Here is a 22,869-nt window from a genome sequence, read left to right as displayed (position 1 = left end):
TGTTCAGGAAAGCAGGCTTACGTATGGCATCTCAGAAGGAAACCATCTGGGCCTGATGCTTTCTTGTAAGGTAGTTCATTGGTAACTTGCTCTGTTTTTTTTCTACAGTTCCTGGTCTATTTTCCTAAGAAAAATTATCTATCTTGTCTGGTTTTCCAGTTTATTTGTATGGAGGCATAGAAAATACTCTTGTAATAATTTTTTTTAAATTGGCTTCTGTTTCAAGATAATTTCCCCCTTGTCATTTCTAATTTTGTATATTTTTCCCCCCTTTTCCTTTGTCAGGTTAAGCTAGTAGATTGTCTATTTTGTGATTTTTTTTTTCCCAATAAACCAAGTTTTTGATTTATTAATTAGATCCATGGTTGTTCTCTACCTCATTAATTTATGCTTTTATCTTCAGTATTTTCTTCCTGTTGCTTTTGTTTTCGTTGTTGTTTTGATGAGTTTTTTTGGTCCTAATTTTTATAAAACTGTTTGACTTGGAATTCAGTTCATTTATTTTTGTTCTTTCATTTTTATTGATAGAAATATTTAGGGCTATGCATTTTCCACTGATGACTGCATTGGATTCTTCTGATACGTAGTGTTTCCATCATCATAACTTTTTAGAAATTCTGTAGTTTTATTTTATTTTTTATTTTTTAAAATTTATTTATTTATTTATTTATTTATATTTGGCTGTGTTGGGTCTTCATTTCTGTGCGAGGGCTTTCTCTAGTTGCGGCGAGTGGGGGCCAATCCTCATCGCGGTGCGTGGGCCTCTCACTATTGCGGCCTCTCTTGTTGCGGAACACAGGCTCCAGACGCGCAGGCTCAGTAGTGGCTCACGGGCCCAGCTGCTCCGCGGCATGTGGGATCCTCCCAGACCAGGGCTTGAACCCGTGTCCCCTGCATTGGCAGGCGGATTCTTAACCACTGCGCCACCAGGGAAGCCCTGTAGTTTTATTTTATATTTGTATATTTTCCCCCTTCAATAGAGAATATATTAGTAGAAGATTTTAAAGTTTTCCAGATAACGGGGAAGAGTTTTTGTTGAAGTTTGGTTATTAAAGCTTTGATTATACACAGCAGTGACAGTTGATAGTCCCTCCCTCATTGGGTAGAGATGCAGGTGAAGAGCAGCAGCATTTGTAAAAGTTCCTGGGTCCTGGTGGTCACGGGTGAATAGCAGCTAAAAACGTTCATGATGTTTCCTCTACCCACAACACACTAGCCTATACAGAAGAAAACGTGTGATTGTGTACGAGCTGAAATAACACGTCCACTGTTTCCTTTGCTCTTGCCAGTGGGTGTGCACAGCATCATGAAGCATGATGCCATCATGGACGGAGCCAGTCCAGACTACGTGCTGGTGGAGGCGGAGGCCAACCGTGTGGCCCAGGATGCCCTCAAAGCACTGAGACTCTCTCGGCAGCGGTGTCTGAGAGCAGCATCTGGTGTTCCCACCTGGACCGGCCACAGGGGGGTGGCTGGTGCACCAGCAGGAAGAAGGTAAGAGGTTGCCACCCTGCCATGCTTGTGAGGAGGCCAAACCTGCTGGGCTGGAAATAAAGTCAGGGCAGGCGGGGATACCTCCTCCTGTTTATCTGCAGCAGTAGAAAATCTCTCAGGGAGGGATTGGGTCAGCCAGATGTATGTGACTTGGGGAAAGACTTTTATCATCTTACCTTCTTCTTTGCCTTCATTCCCTCCTTTCCAAAGCTGATTTTTCAGGGAAAGGAGAAATCTGTTTTGCTTAAGAGGTGATGTCGTAAAAAATAGTAAGAGGTACAGAATAACGATTAAACTTTAATAAGACGATTAGCTAGGTTTCAGCAATCAGTAATTACTCTGGTATTCAGTGTGCTCTTTTAGAATAGTTTCCCTACCTAGAATTCAAGGGGTAGTAAGTTGAGCAAGGATATTGAGTGGTTTTTACTTGAGATGCAGTAATAATTTCTGCTACTTTACTAGGAGAGTAGAGTACAGGAATCTCAGGGGATAGAGCAGAAGCGTCATGGCTGATGGAGCAGAAGCGTCATGGCTGTGAAAGAATAACCGTGCAGAAGAAAACTGCTCCAAGAGGAGTTTAGTTGTTGGAAGGGCATTCTCATCTGTAAGTCACAAAGTTACGTTTTATCAACTATGACTCCCTTCCGTATTTAGGAGCAGATTTGGTCAGAAAAGGAACTCCAGCTTCTCTGTGCAGCATCCCTCTTCAGCGTCTCCAAAGGAGAAATGCCAGGTAATCTGATAGCCTATCAACTTTTCATTTGTGAGATCTACTTAATTGAATTGCCATGAAAATTTCACTCGATTCCGCATGTGAAGAGCATCACTGGCATGATGACACCTGATACTTGTATTGTACGCGCTTTCATGCATTTATGAAGTACCTTTGTGTGAGTTTAAAAGGGCCAGCTAACTTCCTAGAAAAGACAAAGTCCTTAACCCAAGATCCGTAGTAGAATCTCTGTTTTGTGTTCCAAAAGTTCATATAAGGATGGGTGATGTGTGAGTTGCTGCCCATACCGCCTGCCCCATCCGGAGGTGAAGTACTAGCTCCAAGGACCACTGCCCAGGATGCCCTCAGATTGTGCCAGGGCACAATGCTCTGGCAGCTAGTAAATTACAAACAACATTCAGTAAAGGCCCTCTAGACCTTTAGTCTGTCCTACAACCCCGAAGGCCTTGAGTGCTTCACTGAGAGTAAATAGTAGGCCATACTCTTATCATTTAATACTTTGTTTTTCTCTGCTTAAGGGTCATGTTACTTGTAAAATTTGAAAACTCCCAGGTTCAGATTCCTGTTTTAGATTAATATGAACACATTTAGGAATAGAGAACCTTTTTTTTTTGACTTCCTGTGTTATGTTCTTTTAGCAGTAGGAATGTGAAGAAAAACTAGATTTATGTAGCTGTTCTAAGGAAACTCACATGAGGTGTAAAGTAGTACAAAGATTTAAAAGTGAAGGAAGTACAGCTCTGATATTGTTCCTTATCCCACAGTGCTCAGATCAGGGAAGATTTGGGAGGAAGAACAGGAAATGCCCACAGTGCTCGTACCTCCTGGAGACAGTTTCCCTAGAAGCCTTCTTTGGAAGCCCGGCCCCACCCTCTCTGCCCTCCCTCCACTCTCGTCCCTCAGGATGGTGACGAAGCAAATAGTGTAGTTTTGGGTTTTTTTAGGAAATGTTTTCTAAGAGTGGGTGCATTTAGACACTTGACTCTCCTCCTTTCCCTTTGCATTAGACGGCGTGTCATCCATTCTCCATCAACCTCAGTGCCCTGGGCACGTGTATTATCTTATGGCCCCTCAGAGCCTTTGGAGAAATAAGTAGTGGGAGCATAAACTGGAGATTAAATATATCGATGCACTGGTCTTCTTCCTCCAGGACAGCACTATGAAAAAGGATGGAAAAGATAATGTTTCGGAGCATTTTAGTGGAAAAGTTGAAGATGCAGAGCCTTCATCCGGGGCCCTCACTTCGTCCTCACTGTTGGCTAAAATGAGAGCTAGAAACCACCTAATTTTGCCAGAGCGCTTAGAAAGTGAAAGTGGGTGCCTTCCAGAGGCTTCTGCTCCTCCGCCTTCCAGCATGGAACACGATGACCTTCTGGTAGAAATGAGAAACTTCATTGCCTTTCAGGCCCAAGTTGATGGCCAGGCCAGCACTCGGGAGATACTGCAGGAGTTTGAATCCAAGTTATCAGCATCACAGTCTTGTGTCTTTCGAGAACTACTGAGAAATCTGTGCACTTTTCATAGAACTTCAGGTGGTGAAGGAATTTGGAAACTCAAGCCAGAATACTGCTGATCAAGATTACCTTCTGAACTTTAAATTGACTTTTTCTAGTGGAAATTTCTGATTATTAATCTTATGATTAATAATCGTATGTTTTGTCGATGGAAGTTGGCTGCATTTGATGTTTACTTTGAATGATAGCTACCTCATAATTAAAACTTTAAGGAGGAAGAAATTCTTCTCCGAAACTTAAAAGTTTTAAAAATACCTGTATTTCTTTTTTTTTCTTTTTTTTTTTTTTTCCCCAAAATTAATTATGAAATCAGGGACCTGTTAATCCTTGGAACACATTTGTTCTTTTACCCAGAAGATGCTGTCAGGGGATACATTACTACTCATTGAGAAGTTTATAGACCAGAACTCTCAAGAATTCTTTTTATTGGTGCTAAAAACATGTCTTATATTCAGTTAGACCTGTTCAGTAAATCAGTTCATCAGTATCTGATAACAGAATTGTTTTTGGTACCTAGCTTTTAAATGTTTAAATCGATATTTGCCACTCAAAAAAGAGATCGGACTTGTTACCTTTTGAGTCCTATTAGTTGCCTTTAAACGATCTTCTGTTAAGGTACTGTTAAATTGACAGGTATTTTTATTAGTAAAACATGGAATAGCTTGATAATAAATGATGTGACGTGTATTTGCAGAAACCTGTAGTTTTCTCAGTTTACAGGGGCTTTATTTTAAGCAAGGGGCACCTTTCCCCCCCGCATAGTGAATAGCGGTTTTAGGAAAATATATGTTATCTTAAGAAAAAAAAAATCAAGCAGAACCAAAAGTAGTTACAAATAAAACCACCAACGCACACGCAAACACACACGCACACGCACATCGCTCCAGACCACACCCGGATATACCATCGTCACCACATAGTGAGCACCATTCCAGCCCTCTGTCTGCTTACATCCTGGGAGGGAACTTTGAACATTTTTTACCTTATTCATTGTCTGTCTTTCTAAGGATGCTGGTAACTTTATATCAGACATCATTGTTCTCCTTCTTCTGTCCAGTCATTTTCATCTCTCTTTTCCCTTTCCGTTCACTGTGACTCTTCTGTTCTAGAGGTTTGGTTTTCAGCTGCATCTGTTTCTGGCTGTTGTTTATGTGTTTAGAGTTTTGTGATGATGTTGTTTTGATCCTTAGTTTGTTTTCTTAGCCTTGCTTTTCTTTCCTTGTCATTGTTTTATCATCACAGCTCTGAAGTCCTGTTTTCTGAAGTTCACTGGATTCCTTAAATGTCTTCTAGAGCTGTCACGGTGCAATTTGTTTCTTAGAGTTGTTTCCTCTGGCCTGCTGTTTTCACTCTTGCTGATTTTTCTGTATGGTGCTCTCCTTCCTTCCATGCTGTTTCTTTACATCTTGCTCATGCTAACATCAGGCAGCTGGGTCCAGATCTCCTGTATGCTCTTCCCTGCCACCCAGAGAGAAGGGGTGGGGGTTTGGAGGTCGGGGAGAGCCTCTGCTGGGCAGCATGCAGCTTTTGGTTGGTGGACTTGGGTTTTACTTTTCTGTTCTGAGATTTTGTTAAATAGCTTGGGCCATGAATCCTTCCCCTTAGATTAGGAGATGTCATTGTCAGAGTCATAATTCCCACCAGGATTTTCTGCTTCTTTTTTTGGATTCTGGCTTTTTTATTTTATTCTGTTTTTAAAGTGGTTCGGTATTAGAGGAAGAAGATTCTATTATTTTCTTCATTCTGCCATCATTATCTAGAAATAATAGAAGAGACTTTTAAACAGGTCAGTACATCCTAAACTTGACTACTTGGCTCAGAAGGGAGTCAAAATTCATGACTTTTGTTTCTGGGAGGTTCTTTTTTTATTTTTATTTTTGTAATCATTAACCGATAAGAAAATTGCATCCCTTTTGTCCTCGGATTCAAGTACCGATGCAGTTCACGAGTGTGAAGTGCTTTGGCATCCTAGCTCTATTGTGTGAAATCTAAACTCTACCGAGCTAGGGAAGTTGTAGCCTTCTTATCAAGTAGAAAATGCCAGCAAAAGTTATGATGCAGTCACAGCAAGGTGGCCTTCACTCCAAGCCTTGTCTCAGCTCTGCCACCAGCTGAGACCTTGGGTAGCCACCGCCTTGCCTGTGTCTCTATGGATATCTGTGAACATTGTCATTGTGCCTCTGGGTGGAGAGGCTTAGAGGAAGATGCTCTAAATCATGGTTTTAACAACATAGAGTAACTTATTCATTTAGATAAAATCTAACTTGTGGAACTTTAAAAGCTTTGTACAATATAGATAGATTTAATGTATTTAAAATGTTATATTGGTATTAAGCTACAATAAAGGATTTTAAAATTTTGTGAAATTTAAAAAATTCCTTAGTTAATACATGAATATACTATCATTCTTTAAAAATTTTCAAGCAATACTCTGCCTCCCCACCCCCTCTTGTTCGTGTTCCAGAGATAAGTACTGTATTTGGTGTGTATTCTTCCAGGCTGTTTTCCATGCCTTTACAGATGCATGCAGCAGAGACTGCTGCTGTAATGTCTGTTTTCCCCTTCTCCTTTACTGATAAGATTCCTGCTTTTTACCTGGACACGTGGCTGCTCAGGTCACGACTCTACTTGCCAGCCTCCCTTATGGTTAATTGTGGCCACGTGACCAGGCAATGGGCTACAAAGAGGACATCCAGACTGGGCCCTTAAATAAGGAATTGGGTGTCCACTCCATTCGACATTCCCCCTTGTGCTGGCTGAGACGCCTGTGGGAGCTTAAGCAGTGACGTGAGGTGGGGAGAAGTCTTGTGCTGAGGATGGAGACGTTGGCCTGCCAGTCCTGAAGTGCTTCCCTTTCACCCGTTAAGAGCAAAATAAATTCCTGACTTGTTTAAACCACTGTCTTTTGGAGTCTTTTTGTTACAGCAGCTGGTTTTGTTTTATATGTGATTTACAAAAATGGGATTATCTTTATTATTTTGCAACTATTAACTTTTCATTTAACGTTATATACAACATATCCTTTCGTTCCTGTAAGTATAGCTCAACCTTCATGGAACTGCTGGAATTAAAATTAGGTGGATTTTTAATTTTAACGGTTGTAGTGAAAAGTGCTTCCTTCAATTCATACTCCATAAAAGGACCATTTCTCCACACCCTTGCCAACAGTAGGCCGTATCAATCTCAGGAGTTTGTTGTTTGTTTTCCTAAACAATATTGTGGTTGAAAATACCTTGTTTTAACTTGAATTTCCCTGATTACTTATAAAACTAAACATTTCCATGTTTTTTGGCCATTTGTAGATCCTCCATTACAAATTGCTTGTTCATGTTATGTTGGCCTACTTTTACTATAGATCATTTGCTCTCTTAGGGGTTACCCCCTTTCCCAAACAAAAATGAAAAGGCAGTTGTTCCTACTATTATTGAATAGTCCAATCTTTTCTCCATCCATTTGAAATGCCTAGTTTATCGTATGCTAAATTGTCTGTTTCTGGACAGTGGATCTAGATTCTATTCTACTGACCACACACTTCCCTGTCCGACTTTGTACATTGTTTTGCTGTCTATAGGCATGTTTCCCTTCCTTTTTCCCCCTTCTTCATTGTCTTATTCTTGTGCATTTTCTGTTTCAGGTGTATCTTAGAATCGGTTTATTAAGTTCCACTAAAATTGTGTTGCTCTTTTGATTGGGATTGTATTAGTTTATACATTAATTTGAGGATAATAGACTTCTTTTAATTAATGTAGTTTTTCCCATTAGCATCATGATAGGCCTCATTTTATTAGAGTATGTTATATTCTTGGATAAAATTTTAATAACTTTCTTCATGAAGGTCTTGCACGTTTCATATTAGGTTTACTCCTAGCTATTTTATAGATTTTTAGTTTTGTGAGGGATCTTTACTTTTGCATGAAAATATGGAGAATTAGAACATAGAACTTTTTTATGATATTGTTTATCATACAGAGTTTTTAATTTAAATATAGTCAAATTCAGTCTTTTCATGTTTTATTTTGTTTCCTTATTTAAGAACCCCTTTCCTAACCTAAAGCCATGATTACATTCTCATAAACTCTCTTGTAAACACCATGTGGATAGTTGCTTTTTCTAGCACCTTTTAAAAAAATAGTTCATCCTTTCCCTCCTGACTTGTAAGCCTTCCTCTATCACTATATCTAACTTCCATGTAATTATGGGAATGTTTCTGGGCTCTGTACTCTGTTAAATTGGTCCACTTACTTAACTTTGCCAATAACCCACTGTTTTAATAATTGTAGCTTTATAATTGGCAATCATATATGGTAGAATGATTCCCCTCATCTTCCAAAAAATTTCTTAGTTCCTGGACCTTTGTTTGGGATCAACTTATCACGTTTGGATTTTGTTGTTGTTTTTGAAATTGTAATGACTGTACAGATAACTTAGGGAGGATTGTTTACTGAGTTTCTCATCTATGAATAGGGCATATCACTGTTTATAATACATATTATAAAGGCATAATTCCATTATGTCTTTCACTTTTATAAGGTCATGCACATCTTACATTAACTCCTAGTTATCCTACAGTTTTTGTTGCTATAGCAAGTAACATTTTTAAAGTCACATTTTCTAGTTTATAAGAGTATTGTTGGATTTTACATATTGGTCTTGTATTTAGCAACCTTGCTTGAAATCTTATTAATTCCAGTAAGTCTGTAAATTGTCCTGTGTGTTACAATCATGTCAGCTGCAAATAATGACAATTGTATTTCTTCCATTTCAATACTTACACCATGTATTTCCAATATGATAATGAATATAACTGACAACGGTTGACATCCTTGCCTTATTCCTGACTTCTAAAGTTTTACCATTAAATATGCAGTTGCTGTTGCTTTCTGGCAGATGATCTCTATCAGGTTAAGGAAATGCTCTTTCTGGGCTTCCCTGGTGGCACAGTGGTTAAGAATCCGCCTGCCAATGCAGGGGACACAGGTTCGAGCCTTGGTCCGGGAAGATCCCACACGCCGCGGAGCAACTGAGCCCATGCGCCACAACTACTGAGCATGTGCTCTAGAGTCCGCGAGCCATGACTACTGAGCCCACGTGCCACAACTAGTGAAGCCCGTGCGCTTAGAGCCCGTGCTCCTCAACAAGAGAAGCCACCGCAATGAGAAGCCCACGCACCGCAACAAAGAGTATCCCCCACTCTCTGCAACTAGAGAAAGCCCACACGCAGCAACGAAGACCCAATGCAGCCAAAAATAAATAAAGTAAATAAATTTTTAAAAAAAGGAAATGCTCTTTCCAATCCTGAATCCAGTGCTGAATTTTATTAAATGCTTTTTCTGCACTATTGATTTAATTGTGTAGTTTTTCTCCTTTAAATCTCTCTCAGTGTTGTAAAGTACACAGTAATTTTCCAAAATTAAAACATTTTTTAGACTTCTACTTCCAGAATGGCAGTGTGAAGGACCCTGCAGAAGTGCAATCCAGAAAACGACTATAACTGGACAAAATTCCAGAAGACAAACACCCCCTCCCTCCCCCAGAAAATTTAATATTTCGGGAAATAATCCTAAGGGTATATTGTAAATGAAGAGACAGTCAAGAAAATCTACTAAACCTTGGTAAGAACAGCAAAAGTCTCTGGCTCTTGAGCCACGACCTATTCCTTCCCTGCTTCCTCCCCATCTCAGTGTGATGAAAGAGTCTGTGATCCAGGTAGGTTTAGCCAAGAAAATGCGGCTCCTTCCTGCAATTCCCAATCCAGGGATACAGTATCTCACTGGGAGGGGCATGCTGGCAGCATTTCTCATCCCCTCCAGCTCCAAGTTGCAGGGGCTAAATTCATGGAGTTAAAAAGCATAATAAGTCAAAAATTCACTAGACTTGAACTGGCTGAAGAAAGATTCAGGCAATTTGCAGATAGATGGATAGAGATTATACTATCCAAAGAACAGAGAAAAAAGAATGAAGAAAAATGTACAAAGCCAAAGGGAAACGTGATACACCATTAAGTGCACCAATATATGCATAATGGGAGTACTGGAAGGAGAGAGAGAAAAGAGAAGAAAAAATATTTTAAGAAATAATGCCTGAAAATACCCCAAATTTATTTTTTAAAGAATCCTTGAAGCTCAGTGAACTAAATGCAAAGGCTCTCACTGACACATCAGTAAAATTGCTGAAATCAAAGACAAAATCTTGAAAGTGGCAGGCGAAAAATGATGCATCATTTACAAGGGAACTTCAATATGATTAACAGTTAACTTCTCAGAAAACAATAGAGGCCAGAAGGCAGGGATAACACTCAAAGTCCTCAAAGAAAAAAAACTATCAACCTAGAATCATTTTACCAGCAAAGTTATCATTAAAAAATGAAGGCAAAATAAAAACTGGCCCAGATAAACAAAAACAAAATTTGTTGCTACCTAATAAGAAATAACTAAAGGGGAAGGGGAGTGAAGAGTGAGGCCAGGCTCCCTGGTTTTGGGACACTGAACACCCCCCCCGAGACCTATCACTTCTCTTCCACTGACCCAGCCACCCTCTGCCTTATCCTTCTCATTACCCAACCCCACCCAAGGGAGAGAACAAAGGGCAGTGACTACTGCCCCACCCCCGCTTCCCAATCTTCTGCAGCACCTGTAGTCCAGTCCACTTTTTCTTCAACATCTACTCAGAAGGCAAACCCCAGGAGTTCTGAGTGCCACGCTGTAAACTCTGTCATCCACACGGGACTGCTGCCCATGACAAGGCCCACCATGACCCCAGGGCGAGCTGGGCCTGCCAGGGTAGCAGATGATCCACAAGGAGAGTGTCTGGGAAGGGGTAACCGGCTTAGGCCCGTCTAGATGCATTTCCCCTGAGCTCTCAGTTTGCCCACAGCCAGTGGGAGCAGAGGCAGCAGGACCTAGGTGTCTGGTCTCAAGCCTGGCTCAGGTAATGCTCTGGCTCTCAAGTTAATTGGGGAGAGCATGGGGAGAGGGCTGCCATGGAGGGCAGCTCCTCAGGCCTTCTTCTGAAGGAGACAGGGCGGGCATCCTCAGCAGGGGGCATCAAGGTGGCACAGTGTGCATTGAGGGCAGGTGCTCTGTGTTTCTGGGGTGAATTTATCAAGTTCCACAGTGCACCTTCCTTCCCTTATTCCCCCTTCCTCCTCCTCCCCCTCTCTCAATCAGTTGGTCATGTTTATTATGTGTCAACAGTATGCACCATTAATCTGTTCTCTAAGGGTAAATAAAGAAGGTAGGGACTTCCCTGTGGTCCAGTGGTTAGGACTCCGTGCTTCCAAGGGTTCGATCCCTGGTCAGGGAACTAAAATGCCTCATGCCACGAGGCGTGACCAAAATAATAATAATAATAATAAAGAAGGTAATGGCTGTATTCTCAAAGAGACCCAATCCTGGGGGAGACAGGCTCTCAATGAACTATCAAGAGGCAGGATGAACCCATGCCCTGGTAGGGGTCTCAAGAGACAGGGATTCCAGGAGTTCCCTGGTGGCCTAGTGGTTAGGATTCTGGGCTTTCACTGCTGTGGCCTGGGTTCAATCCCTGGTCAGGGAACTGAGATCCCACAAGCTGTCTGCATGGCCACAAAAAAAAAGAAAAGAGAAGAAAAGAGAAGCAGGGATTCCAAGGAAGGCTGGTATTGAAGGCGTCATTGCACTCATTCATACCACAGTCCTCTATTGGGCACACTGTAGGCCAGGCAGCCTTTTCCCCAGAAAAGTACCTGCTGCCTAGGCTGCCCTGACAGATGCATGGACCTTGCTAGGCAGAGAAGGGAAGATGTTCCAGGAGGGGAAACACGAATGTCCAGTTCGTGCTGGGACATGGGTGGTGGGTGGTTAGAGGTCATCCTAGAAGGCCTGGAATAACAGGATGGAGCTGGATTTTATTTCACAGGGTAATAAGGACACAGAACACATGCTCACTGGAGGAAATCTGGAAATTACATAAAGTATAAAGAAGAATTAATAAAATATCCATAATCATATGACTCACGGGCAATGATAATTAACTTCTAGATATATTTCCTTCCAGTCTTTTTTTCTTCTGAATACTTTTAATAACAGATTATATTACATACATTTTTTTCATTTGGTGTCTTCATTTAATCACTTTCCCATGTTAAGAATTCTTTTGGAAAAAAAAAAGAAGAATTCTTTTGGTCACATAATATTGTCATATGCAGATATATCATAATTTATTTAATTTATTAAATAAATAAGCCTATGAGGTTTATACCATTTTTATTAACTTAATATATCATAATTTAACATCGGTTTCCCATTTTCTCCTGTTATAAATAATACTGGTGGACATTTCCATGCATGACGGTTTTCTCTCCCTTCTCATTCTGAATCAGTTTTCTGGAAGGATTCCCAGGTCAGAGACCTTCACTTTCCCCAGAAAGGAAGAGGCCAGTTCCCTGGCTGGCGTGGCGTTTCTAGGCATCTGGGTCTAATTTCATACTGGTGCTATGTGGAGCTTTTCTCCTCCTCTTTTGGGAATGTGGGCTCAGCTCATGGCAGGGTTGCTGTGTCCCAGGTGGAAACCCCTCAGGTCCTGGGATCCCCCCATAGTTGGAGGGAGGTCTCCTCCTTTCAGCCAGGGACCTGCCCCTGACCTCCCCTGGCTGGCTGCTATTTGGTGTCACCTGGATGTAAGTGGTGGAGGGGGCCTCAACCCTCTGGGCTGGAGGGGCTGGGGGCCCAGGGGAGCAGCGTGGAGTGTCTACTATGTGCCAGGCACTGCTGCTACCACTTCACGTGCATTGTCTCAGATGAACCTCCTCCAACACCACCCCACCAACCTGAAGCCCAGGCTGCTCTGGCTCCAATTCCCAGGTGTCAAGGTTGGGCTCTGGGGTCCCTGGACACCACACACGGGTGCTGGGCTGAAGGGCGGCAGTCAGCCACATTCTCTTGTCACTCTTTTGATGATGCCCAAGGCAGAGGATCTGGGTCAGCACACGGATAAATACCCTTAATTTAAAAATCTTTCTGTTTTGAAATAATTTCAACATTACAGAAAAGTTATGAGAATGTCAGAGAACTCCCTTGACCTAGATTCACCAACTGTTTACATTTTTGCCCCATTTGCTTGCACGCGCGCGCACACACACACACACACACACACACATACACACATACTTTTTCCTGACCATTTGAGTGTAAGTTGTATACATGCCCCTTTACCCCTAAATATTTCAGTGTGCTTTTCCTAAGAACAAGGACAATCTCTTAGATACCCACAGTACAGTTATCAAAGGCAAGAAATTTAACTTTGATGCAATACTATGATCTGATATGAAGGCCATGTTCAGATTTTATCAGCTGCCCCACTCCGTCCCCTGCAGCTCCTGCCACCCGCCTGTCCAAGACCACACACTGCCTTTGGTCATCCATTCTTTTAGTCTCCTTTAAGTGGGGTAGTCCCACCTTTCTTTGGCCTTCATGACCCTCACAATTTGGACATTGCAGAATGTCTCTCACTTTGGGCCTGTGGGGTGTTTGCTTACGATGAGGGTTTGGTGAAGCATCTTTAGCAGAGGTGGTGTCTTGTCCCCTCAGGGCATGGCCTTGGCAGGCTTGATGAGCTTCCGTCCCCATGTTGGTCATGCTGACCTTGACCACCTGGGGGAGGTGGGTTCCCCCTGGGCTCCTCCCCTCTATGTTACTCTTTACCCCCCTCTTTAAGCTCATTAAGTATTTTGTGGGGAACTGCTTTTGAGATTATTATACGGCTATGTTGTTCCTCATCAAATTTTTGCCCACTGTTTTTAATCTTCATTGATGAGATTTGCCTGGATCCATGATTACTATGATGGTTGCCAGAGGATTTTCTAACTTCATCGTTCCTTCTATATTTATTATTGGCATTCGTTGGAAAGAAGAGCTGTCCCATCTTATTTATTTAGAGCAGAATGGACTTATGGAATTTTATTTTGTTCAGTAGATTATAATCCATTAGTATCATCATTTAGTTTGATGCTCAGAGATTCCCAGTCTTGGCCCAGAGCTGCATTAAGTGAGCTCTTGTAGCCTTTTGACGTGTTCCCATGGTTTTTGGCTACTTCCTTCCCTCCTGGCACAGCAAGATACTTCAGGCTCACAGTGTACTGTCTCTTCTTGAGTTGGAATCAGCCATTCCTCTGAGTCGTGTTCCCCCCCACCTCTCTCTCTTTTTATTCTGAAACAATTTCAAACTTACATAGCATTTGCGAGCCTGACTCCTGTTTTAGTGGGCAATGGTACTGAAAAACCAAACACTGTATATGCTCATTGCTATTGGAGTATCATTTGTATTCCATATTTATTTTCAGTCTATCCTCAGGAACACAAAGATACTGGGTTTATAATAGTGCTTTAAAGTTATTATTTAAAATAAATTTTGGGTTACCAAAGTGATGTGATGTATAGAAAAATATGAAGTCAATATTATGCACTGAATTTGTTGTATCACATTGTGAAGGTGGGAAACAAATGAATGAACTCAGGAAAACCCCAGACCACATTGTACTGGACTTGGTTTTGAACACCAAGGGGCACTTTGGCGTCCCCCCAAAACACTGAATGCTGGGAATGCCCAGCTTGTGGGGAAGTTGGCTTGGGCTAAGAAAAATAGCTCATTCATATCAAGTCAAAGGAATTTAATGTTCTCAGCAAGCCTATGAGATTTATACCATTCTTGTTGCCATTGTACAGATGGGGAAACTGAGGCACAAAAGGCCATTTGGTGGGGCAGAGCTCTTTGGTGCTGCAGTAACTCAAGACTGTGATGGTGACCAGGGATGCTGATCTCTACTTTCTTAATCTGGGGTGTGGGTTGTGGCACTGAATGAAATGTAAGGTCTCTTCCATTGCTAATATTCAAAGATAAAATGTTTATTGGGTTTGTCTTTCCATTAAAAACATGCACTGGCTTGGGTCTGCTTAGGCAGTAAAACATGACTTGCTCATCTGGTTTGTCTTAAGGAGAACTGGTGCATATTAAAGAAATTTACTTATCTCAACACATCTTATTTCTATCTCAACACATCTTATTTCTAAGTCTCAGATTCTTTATATGTAAAACGGGGATAAATATAGCGCCTACTTCATGAAACTACTGTGAAGATTGGTTTCAGATAATGCAAAATATCAAGTGCCTGGCACATAGAAAGTTCCCATTAAATGCTAACCATTGGGGGAAAAAAAACCATTCAGCTAATAAGACCCAGAGTTTGGACCCAGGTGGTGCGGTCGCAGGGCCATCCTGTTTGATTCCTACCTGTTGGGACCCTGCTGTCTCCGGGTGTCTGTCTGGATCCAGAGGAAGGCCTTGGCCAGGAGCTTTCTGGTCCTGACCACAAAGAACGTGGGTACGCCGCAGAAGGACAGCTGTGGCAAGATCGACAGAAAACGGACAGGAAAGAGAACGGGAACGCCTTGCTTGTCATCTACACCAACAGCAGGGCAAGGAGCCCCCGGGGGACTAGCCAGCCCTGCCCAATGGTGAGGACAGCTTCACGCTCAGCCTGAGTGGGTGAGGGCTTGGTTGACAGTGCGCTGGGTGTCACGGGCCCCTCTGACGGGCACGGGAGGCATCAGAGAGGAAAGCAGTCAGGTCCCAGCCCTTTGCACACTGAGAATATAGTCAAAGTCCCAAATGAGCAGGACCAAAGCATGGGTGTGCTGGCCACTGGCCCAGAGGGAGTAGAAGCTGCATTCAGAGTCCTTCCCCAGCCCTCCCTGGGCTCGGCCGCTCCCCTCTCTCCTAATCACTTTTCCCCGCAGGGTCCTGCCTGCCCAGCCAGCACGAAGCTGCTCAGGCTCCACTCATGGCATGACTCCTGAGCCCACGGACCCAGGTTCCCGTCCTGGCTGTTTTTTCCATCAGTCCATCGTGATGGAGTTGGCGCGGACTGACACTGCCTCGTCCTGCCCCAGCTCAGTCCCTCCACGGCTCTGTGGGTTCACCCTCCTCTCATACCTCCTGTGGGGCTGGGGTCTGCAGAGTGGCTTGGCAATCAGAGACCCTGGCCCATGGGCCCCCCAGCTCCCAACCATCAGTATCCCCATCGCAGACAGAAGCTTATCATTTTGCAGGAAAAACCCAACTGCAGAGGCATGCATGAGTCTATGGGAACACTGGCTGTCTGCAGAGCAAAATGGGAACAGATTCTGTAGATCTGCAGAGCCTTCTGCTGCTTTACTGTGGAGGTGCCCTGACAGCAGGATGCCTCTGGGCGTGTCTGGGCCCCTCTAGCCTGGCAACAGTTTGTTGATTGAATAGATGAAAGCACCCCCAATACTCATTTTCTGCAAATAATCCTCTGGCTGTAGTGGGGGACCAGACAAGGCTCCTCGTGCCCCCTGTACCCCTCCAGGTTTTTGTGTGCCAAGGACCAGGGTCAGGCTGAGCCAGGAAATCCCGTGCAAGGGGGCAGCTGTGCCTTGTTTCCAGCGCCCCGGCTCTCTGAACGGTCGGGGGCAGCTTGTGGGTGACGGGCTGTGGCTCTGCAGAGCTGAGTGTTGCCTGAGGCCTCGGCTGTTTCCAAGGTCCCCCCACCTTCTCTGCAGCTGACACTGCCTCCCCAGATTCCTCCATCAAACACTCCTTTGAGGGAGGGCAGATGCTGAAAGCAGCGCTTACTCTTCCTGCTCCTAGACTGGCCCCTAGTTTAGAAAGCTTTCCGTGAACACGACAAGGAAGACAAGCCATCGTGCAGGGAGCCTTCAGGCTCATCTGTGTGGTTTTCTGGATAGTTCCTTTCCCCTGAATTCTCTCACAGGTGTCCCAGGGCTGTCTTTTCCTTCTCTAGTCCCCCCCTAAGCAGAAACAAAGATTCGATGGATCCAGGATCCTAAATGTAAGACTAGAATAGAGGAAGTGTCTGGAAAAACAGGGATGTGGGCATGCAGGATGGAGGGGAAGTGATGGGGCTGATGTAGGCAAGATTGGGGTCCTCCTGGGGGCTGGGGAGGAGGGGTTTCCCTTTCTGGGTAACCAGACAACCAGCGCCCGACTGAGGAATGAGGGCTCTGCCTCCGCCTGACTCATCACAAGGGCAGTGGGGGGGACAACCCCGCCTCATCGAGGCGAAAGCCCAGAGGGGGTGGGATTGTCCTGGGTAGACACACAGCCACTGCCACACAGTAAACTAAGAAAAACATTTGCAACGCGGATGACAAACAGAAGAGTGAACTCTTTTTGCATTTAAAGCTCTTACAAATCATTGATCCTCCAGTAGGAATCATGAACCTTCCAACAGGAAAATAAGCCCCCACCCCCAAAACCCCAAAGAAATACAGTACAGTAGAAGCAATATATGTACAGTAAACTGTTTAACCCCATAAAAATGAAAAAAAAAAAAGATAAAGCAAGATGCCTTTTTTGTGTGTGGCTTATCAGGCTGTCAGAAATGATTTTTAAAGTTGCCTGCTGGGCTTCCCTGGTGGCGCAGTGGTTAAGAATCCGCCTGCCAATGCAGGGGACATGGGTTCGAGCCCTGGTCCGGGAAGCTCCCACATACCGTGGAGCAACTAAGCCCGTGCGCCACAGCTACTGAGCCTGCGCTCTAGAGTCCGTGAGCCACAACTACTGAGCCCACGTGCCACAACTACTGAAGCCCGCATGCCTAGAGCCCTTGCTCCGCAACAAGAGAAGCCACCACAGTGAGAAGCACGCGCACCACAACGAAGAGTAGAGTAGCCAGAAGCAGGGAGGGATGACTGAGTGACGGGTTTCTGGGCACAGAGAGGCAGCCGGCTGACAGCAGATGAGAGCAGGTAAGACTCTCACTCACCAGCAGCTCCGCACTGGTGCCTCCCCTAAATGATCTCCTTTCATGCACCCTCACCATAGTTTCGTTATGGCTCATTAAACAACGATAATTAAAACAAAATATATTAGATTTGTTTATCTTGGACTTCATAAGGGAATGAGGTTTGCAATGGTGGTGGTGCAGATCTAGGACTTCAAGACTTACAATCAGCAGAGTAATTAAGGGGACGTTGCCTTTGTCGTGCAAAGATGCACTTCTCAGGGGTAATGAACCCTCCCTGGTGGTGGGAGTCCTGGCTGGGGTGGGGGAGGGGACCAGGCGCTGCCAGAAACTGGTCCAGCTAGGGGAGGAGCTGGAGTTTGTTGGGTCAGCAGAATGCTGTGTTCCAGGTGCTGTTCTGGACACTGGGTTGCTCCACTGAGCTTGCACGGGGTAGCAGGGAGGTGGACCAATAAAACACGCGAGAAGGTGTTGACAGCTAAAAAGGAAATTAAAGCAGGAGAAGAGCAGAGAGTTGGGGGGTGTGGGAAGAGTGGGGCTGTGGTAGCCCTGGGAGTCTTCTCTTGAAGAGATGACTTGGAGGTGGGAATAGATGATGTGAGGGCCAGAGGCTTGAAGGTGTCGACTTGAAAAAAATGCACAGCGTGAGAGTTGCCAGTTAAGTTTTATTTGTGGCAAAATGAGGACTGCAGCCCAGAGACAGCATCCCAGATAGCTCTTAGAAACTGCTCCAAAGAGGCAAGGGGGGAAGGTCAGCATATATGTGATTTTGGTGAAGGGGGAACACATGTAATCAAGCACATATTTTTTGTGAAATTTTCTCCTAGTCTAGTGAAGGTTACTGCTAGTCACAAGGAGCAGTTGTCACCATGAAGGGTTTTAGTGCTTTTCTAGATATGAGGAGATACAAGAATTGGGCTCATAAAAGTGGCTCCTGAAAATATCTAACTATCTGAAGACCTGTTCTGCCAGATTTTCCCAGAGCACAGAGTACCTCACTTCTGCTCTCCACCTGAGCTCCTTTCAGGAGGTGTTGAAAGTCAGCACCTGCAGCAGCGCATGATTGAATCCTTGTAGAGGTAGATGGCAAGTGTCAGTGGAAAATGCCAATTGGTAGTTGACAAAGGCTTCCCAGGCAGAGAGAAGAGCCAGGAAGAGGGTGGTAAGATGGCTGGCCAGGCTGGGGTGGGGACTGGGTACAGGAGGGGCTTCTCTGATCATCCCAGGTGAGATGCCCCATTAGGACACCCCAGCGACCTCTTGCCCTTCACCCCCTGGCATGGAGGTAGACCACCAGTTTGTAAAATAAAGACCCTCTCTCCAGGCTGTGGACCCACATGGATCCAGAGGCAGAGGCAGCTGGGAAGTTCTGTTCTTGAGCTGGAGCTACGTGTGAGGCCCGGGGTGCACGCCCAGCTTCATCTGCAGTGCCCACTTGAAGGAGAAGATGTGTCCAGCTCCTGCAGTGGGAATCAGCTCCATCCATCCACCTGTCCATCCTGAAGACATTCGCATATTCTGAGCCCTCACTCTGTGCCAGGGCCTCGGTGGGAGCAGGCAACATACAGATAAATCAGCCGGGGCTCCAGCTGTGGATGTGAAGCTGTCTGTACAGGATTTTGAGCTGAAGAGGAAGGAGCTACTGTCTTTGCAGTTTGGTGCCACCTGGTGGCAGTTTTTGGCTCTGGCTTAAATCAATGGGGGCGACTCTGGGTTGGGGGGCTCCATGGGACATCAGGATAACAGCAGCAATCTCAGAAGTTGCATAGTTGGTTGGTAACACTTTGCCAGCCCAGTCTGAGGAAATTGGGCTGGGAGAACTGGGGACACACACACAGCCATCCCCCATCCCCTTTTCTGCTCCCCAAGATGGGGTTGCCTAGGGTTTTCCCTTCCTGTCTTCCTCCCACTCCCTCTGTTCTCCTCTTAATCTGGGCTTACATTTTCATGGAGTCTGCAGTACTGACCTGTGAACCAGGATGTATGGCCACTCTGTAGGGGTGTAAGCAGAGTGCCCCGTCTGCTGGTGGCAGCCCCTGCTGGTGGAGGAGTGGTGAGTGGGTTCAGGGAGTCCTGAGGACCGCTGCCAGATGTCCCTGCCTTAGGGAGAAATCAGCCAGCGGCCTAGCGTATTGACTCCCCTGGTGTTTGACCTCCTGACTATCTTCCTCCTCAGCCTGGGAAAGAAAGCCCTGATCTCATGCCTGTCCCAGGACCTGCCCCCACCGCCTTCCTGTCCCCACCCCAGTGTCCTCTGGCTTCGGGTTTCCTGATTGTGACCTCTCTCCCCAGCCAGCCTCGCAAGGGTCTGTTTGGGGGATCAGGGGCTTCCATCCAGACCTTTGTCCCATGGTCCGTGGGTTCTCACCGGCAGTATCTGACTTTCTGGACTGTCCCTGAGACCCTGATTGGCTCCAACGTGGCCACCCGCGACTAGAGGGGGCTGACGCTGGCCTGTGGGATTTGCGTTACAGATGTGGTTTTCCTTTGGGGGTTATGCCCACTGACGTCTACTACCCGTGCAGGCTGGTCCCCTTGTTAAAGAATGGAGAGCTGAATGTTGTTCAAAGTGGAAGGGAAGCCAAAAAGAAAAATATGCACGTGGGCATGGGCTTTCACAGAATTGGGAAGAAGTACAAATGACTCTCGGGAATCTTCAGTATGCTTATTGTTTGATCAATAAGAGAATACTGAAAATTTATCTTAAGAGAATAACAACGGCTGTATGAATGTTCCACAAGAGTCCCCCAAATGAAACAGCACTGTGACAGATACTGACAGTTGTCTCCCAATATCCACTCTCCTTTCTCCAATGATAACAGACCCTGCGATATTTCTCTGGGCACACGGATGCCTCCCTAACAGCTGGGTGTAGCCACAGTCTTGGCCAAGGGGATGAGAGCAGAGGTAACACGTGCACCTTCCAGATGCTGGAAGGGCTGTGCCCTCCAGTGAAGGGTGTGCCACCCACCCTCCTTCTCTACTCTCCCTGGTGGCTGTAAGGCAGACGTGGAGAGGGGTCCTCTTGGGCCATGAGGACAGGGCCTCATCGAGGGATGGTGGAGAAAGCAGATTGAAGGGAGCCCTGCCACCTCACAGAGCAGGGCCACCATACCAGAGTGCACATCCTCATGTTCTCTTAGGTTGTGAGATTGTGGATGTTTTTAATTTCATTGCTCTGTGTGTTTTTTAGAAATATCTTAACATTTAATTCATTGATTGATTGATTTTTCCTTTAGACAACTTTTTCTGAGGAGCAGAAGAAAAGGAACGTCAGCCATAAACCTACCACTTTAAAAAAATCTGTCCAGGGTTTGTAAATTCAGATGACTTCAGATGTCAGATAGAAATCATCATTGTGTGAAGTGCCCAGTGTTACAAAGGGGCAGGATATGGACCTTGATCAGTTGTGTTCCATACAATCGTTTTCACATTTTAAAGAAAATAAAACAAAGCCAATATCAATTCTGATTGAGCAAAAAAATTTTCACCGCAATAGCCAGGTGGCCACCCCTTCAGAAAGTAAAAAATGAGGGTCTCCTCCTCTTCCCCCATTCTTCACTCATACCTCCCCACATCCAAACACTATTTCTTGGTTAAAAGGGTGAAGGTGGTGAGAGGTCAGAGCCCACACAGACACTCTTGGGAGAGTTACAGCAGAGAGGGAAGGAGATAGGCATCCCTTGGATAGGACAGAATTTAGCATAGGGAGAGGGACAGAGAGAGAGAGAGAGAGAGAATGCGAAAGTGGAAGGGCTATTACCCATTCCCCACCCTCACCCCTCTTTAGTTTTATGAAAGGGAGCTCACGCAGGCTAACCTCCACCACCAAATCTGCGGAGACTTTTACCATTTCATAAGGTACTTCTTCTGAGATGGGAATCATTTCTCTGTTGCAGATGGGGAAGATAATGTTCAAAAAGCTGAGAGGACCCAGGAGTTGGAAAGAAGCATCAGGGATTTCGGACATGAAACACCATGTGCATTCTATACTGCAGGCTGTGGAGTGGGCAGAGAGAAGGCTCTAGAATGGTTTGTGAGTAGAGTCAGGCAAAACAGACCAGGAGAGTGCTTTCATCCTGTAAGACTGGACAGAGTGTCTGATTTGCTTGTGACCATCTTGGAGGTGACTGCCTGTAACTGTTCGAAGGCCCTCAGCAACATTTAGTAAGAGATACAGGAGAGAGGAGATGGTTGATTGGCCCTTGATTCATGTACTTATTTTTGTCCTGACTTGTCCCAGGGAGCGTCGAAGGACACGGCCCAGCACTTGAAGGGAGAGGCGTTGATTGCCAAATGCTCTGTTCATGCCTATGTCCTCTTGGACTCGAGCCCCTAGATCTCATTTTATTCTTATGCGTTCTTTCTTGCATGTCTATTAGGTGCCAGGCGTTGGGCTAAGGGCTTAAGAATATCATGATGAACCCACTCTGACCTGTTCTCTAACTTCGTGGCATTTAGTCTACTTGGGGAGATAATGTTAGTAAAAAAATATCACACAAATAAATGATATTAAAAGGTTTAAGCACAGTGAAAGAAAAGACATCTCTTTTCTCTTGCCCACAGTGTAAGGCTGGCACAAACATGGTTCTCTGTGAGCATCTGTTGGAAGAGTGAGAGGTGAAGGAGAAGAGGAATGTTGGAGCTACAGGATGGCATCAGGGAAGCTCTGCTGGGGCCCTCCACCTCCCCGGCAAAGCTGAGGCCTCATCCATCCCTGCTTCAGCTGCCCTCCTGCAGCAGCTGGGCTCAGTCTCTCTGGCTGGGATTCTGGGCCACATGGCTGCGGGACTGGGGGGCAGCCTTGGGCAGCAGGGCTCCTCTCCAGGGGTACAGCCTGTCGCTGGAGCCTGAGCTTTAGCAAGCTCTGCTATAATGGTTATGAGAGGCTTTCCTGACACACCTACCTTCTCTATCCCTGGATCTTGTGTATAAGTGCATCCCCTGAATGCAGCTGGCACGAAACTGGTACTCCACAGCTACTTGGGGAATGAATGAAGAAGCGGATGGATAGACAGGTACGTGGAGGATGCCCCCAGTTGTATCAACATATCAAGCTGAGCCTTGCCCATCACCAGGCTGGCCTGTGGGGCGCTGTGGGCTGATTGGTGACTGGACTGAGAGGTGGGAATTGCCTGCAACAGCCTTGCTCAGACACCAGTCAATGTCATTCAATAAATATTTATGTTGGGATTTAAATGTGCTCTGAGTCTGCCGTTGAGTGAGGCTGAAGCCAGCAGGAGGGAAGGGAGGCAATAGGACCGTACCCTTGGAGTGTGCTGAGAATTTCTGCTGTACATACACATGGTCTCTCCGTGCTGGGCAAGGCCATGGTGAACTGAGGCACAAAGGGAGAACCAGACAATATG

At 45.1% G+C, this 22,869-nt stretch overlaps 1 protein-coding gene across 4 annotated transcripts in view; it reads left to right on the top strand.

The window, feature by feature from the left end:
* Positions 1–6,622, top strand: part of ERCC6 (ERCC excision repair 6, chromatin remodeling factor) — a 72,883-nt gene extending 66,261 nt beyond the window's left edge. For 3 of the 4 annotated variants that reach the window (XM_068548044.1, XM_068548045.1, XM_068548043.1), the window contains 3 exons: positions 1,290–1,494; positions 2,149–2,227; positions 3,378–6,622. In XM_068548044.1, coding sequence (XP_068404145.1) covers positions 1,290–1,494; positions 2,149–2,227; positions 3,378–3,800 — 707 coding nt within the window. In that variant the 3' untranslated portion in view covers positions 3,801–6,622. Of the gene's footprint in view, positions 1–1,289; positions 1,495–2,148; positions 2,228–3,234 lie in introns of all 4 variants that reach the window. The other variant, XM_068548046.1, reaches the window with a different exon arrangement.
* The last annotated feature ends 16,247 nt before the right edge of the window (positions 6,623–22,869 follow it).

The sequence above is a fragment of the Eschrichtius robustus genome, chromosome 7, assembly GCF_028021215.1.
Source record: "Eschrichtius robustus isolate mEscRob2 chromosome 7, mEscRob2.pri, whole genome shotgun sequence".
NCBI lineage: Eukaryota > Metazoa > Chordata > Mammalia > Artiodactyla > Eschrichtiidae > Eschrichtius > Eschrichtius robustus.
Note: the sequence above shows the minus strand (reverse complement) of the source record. Positions and strands in the feature narration are given on the sequence as shown.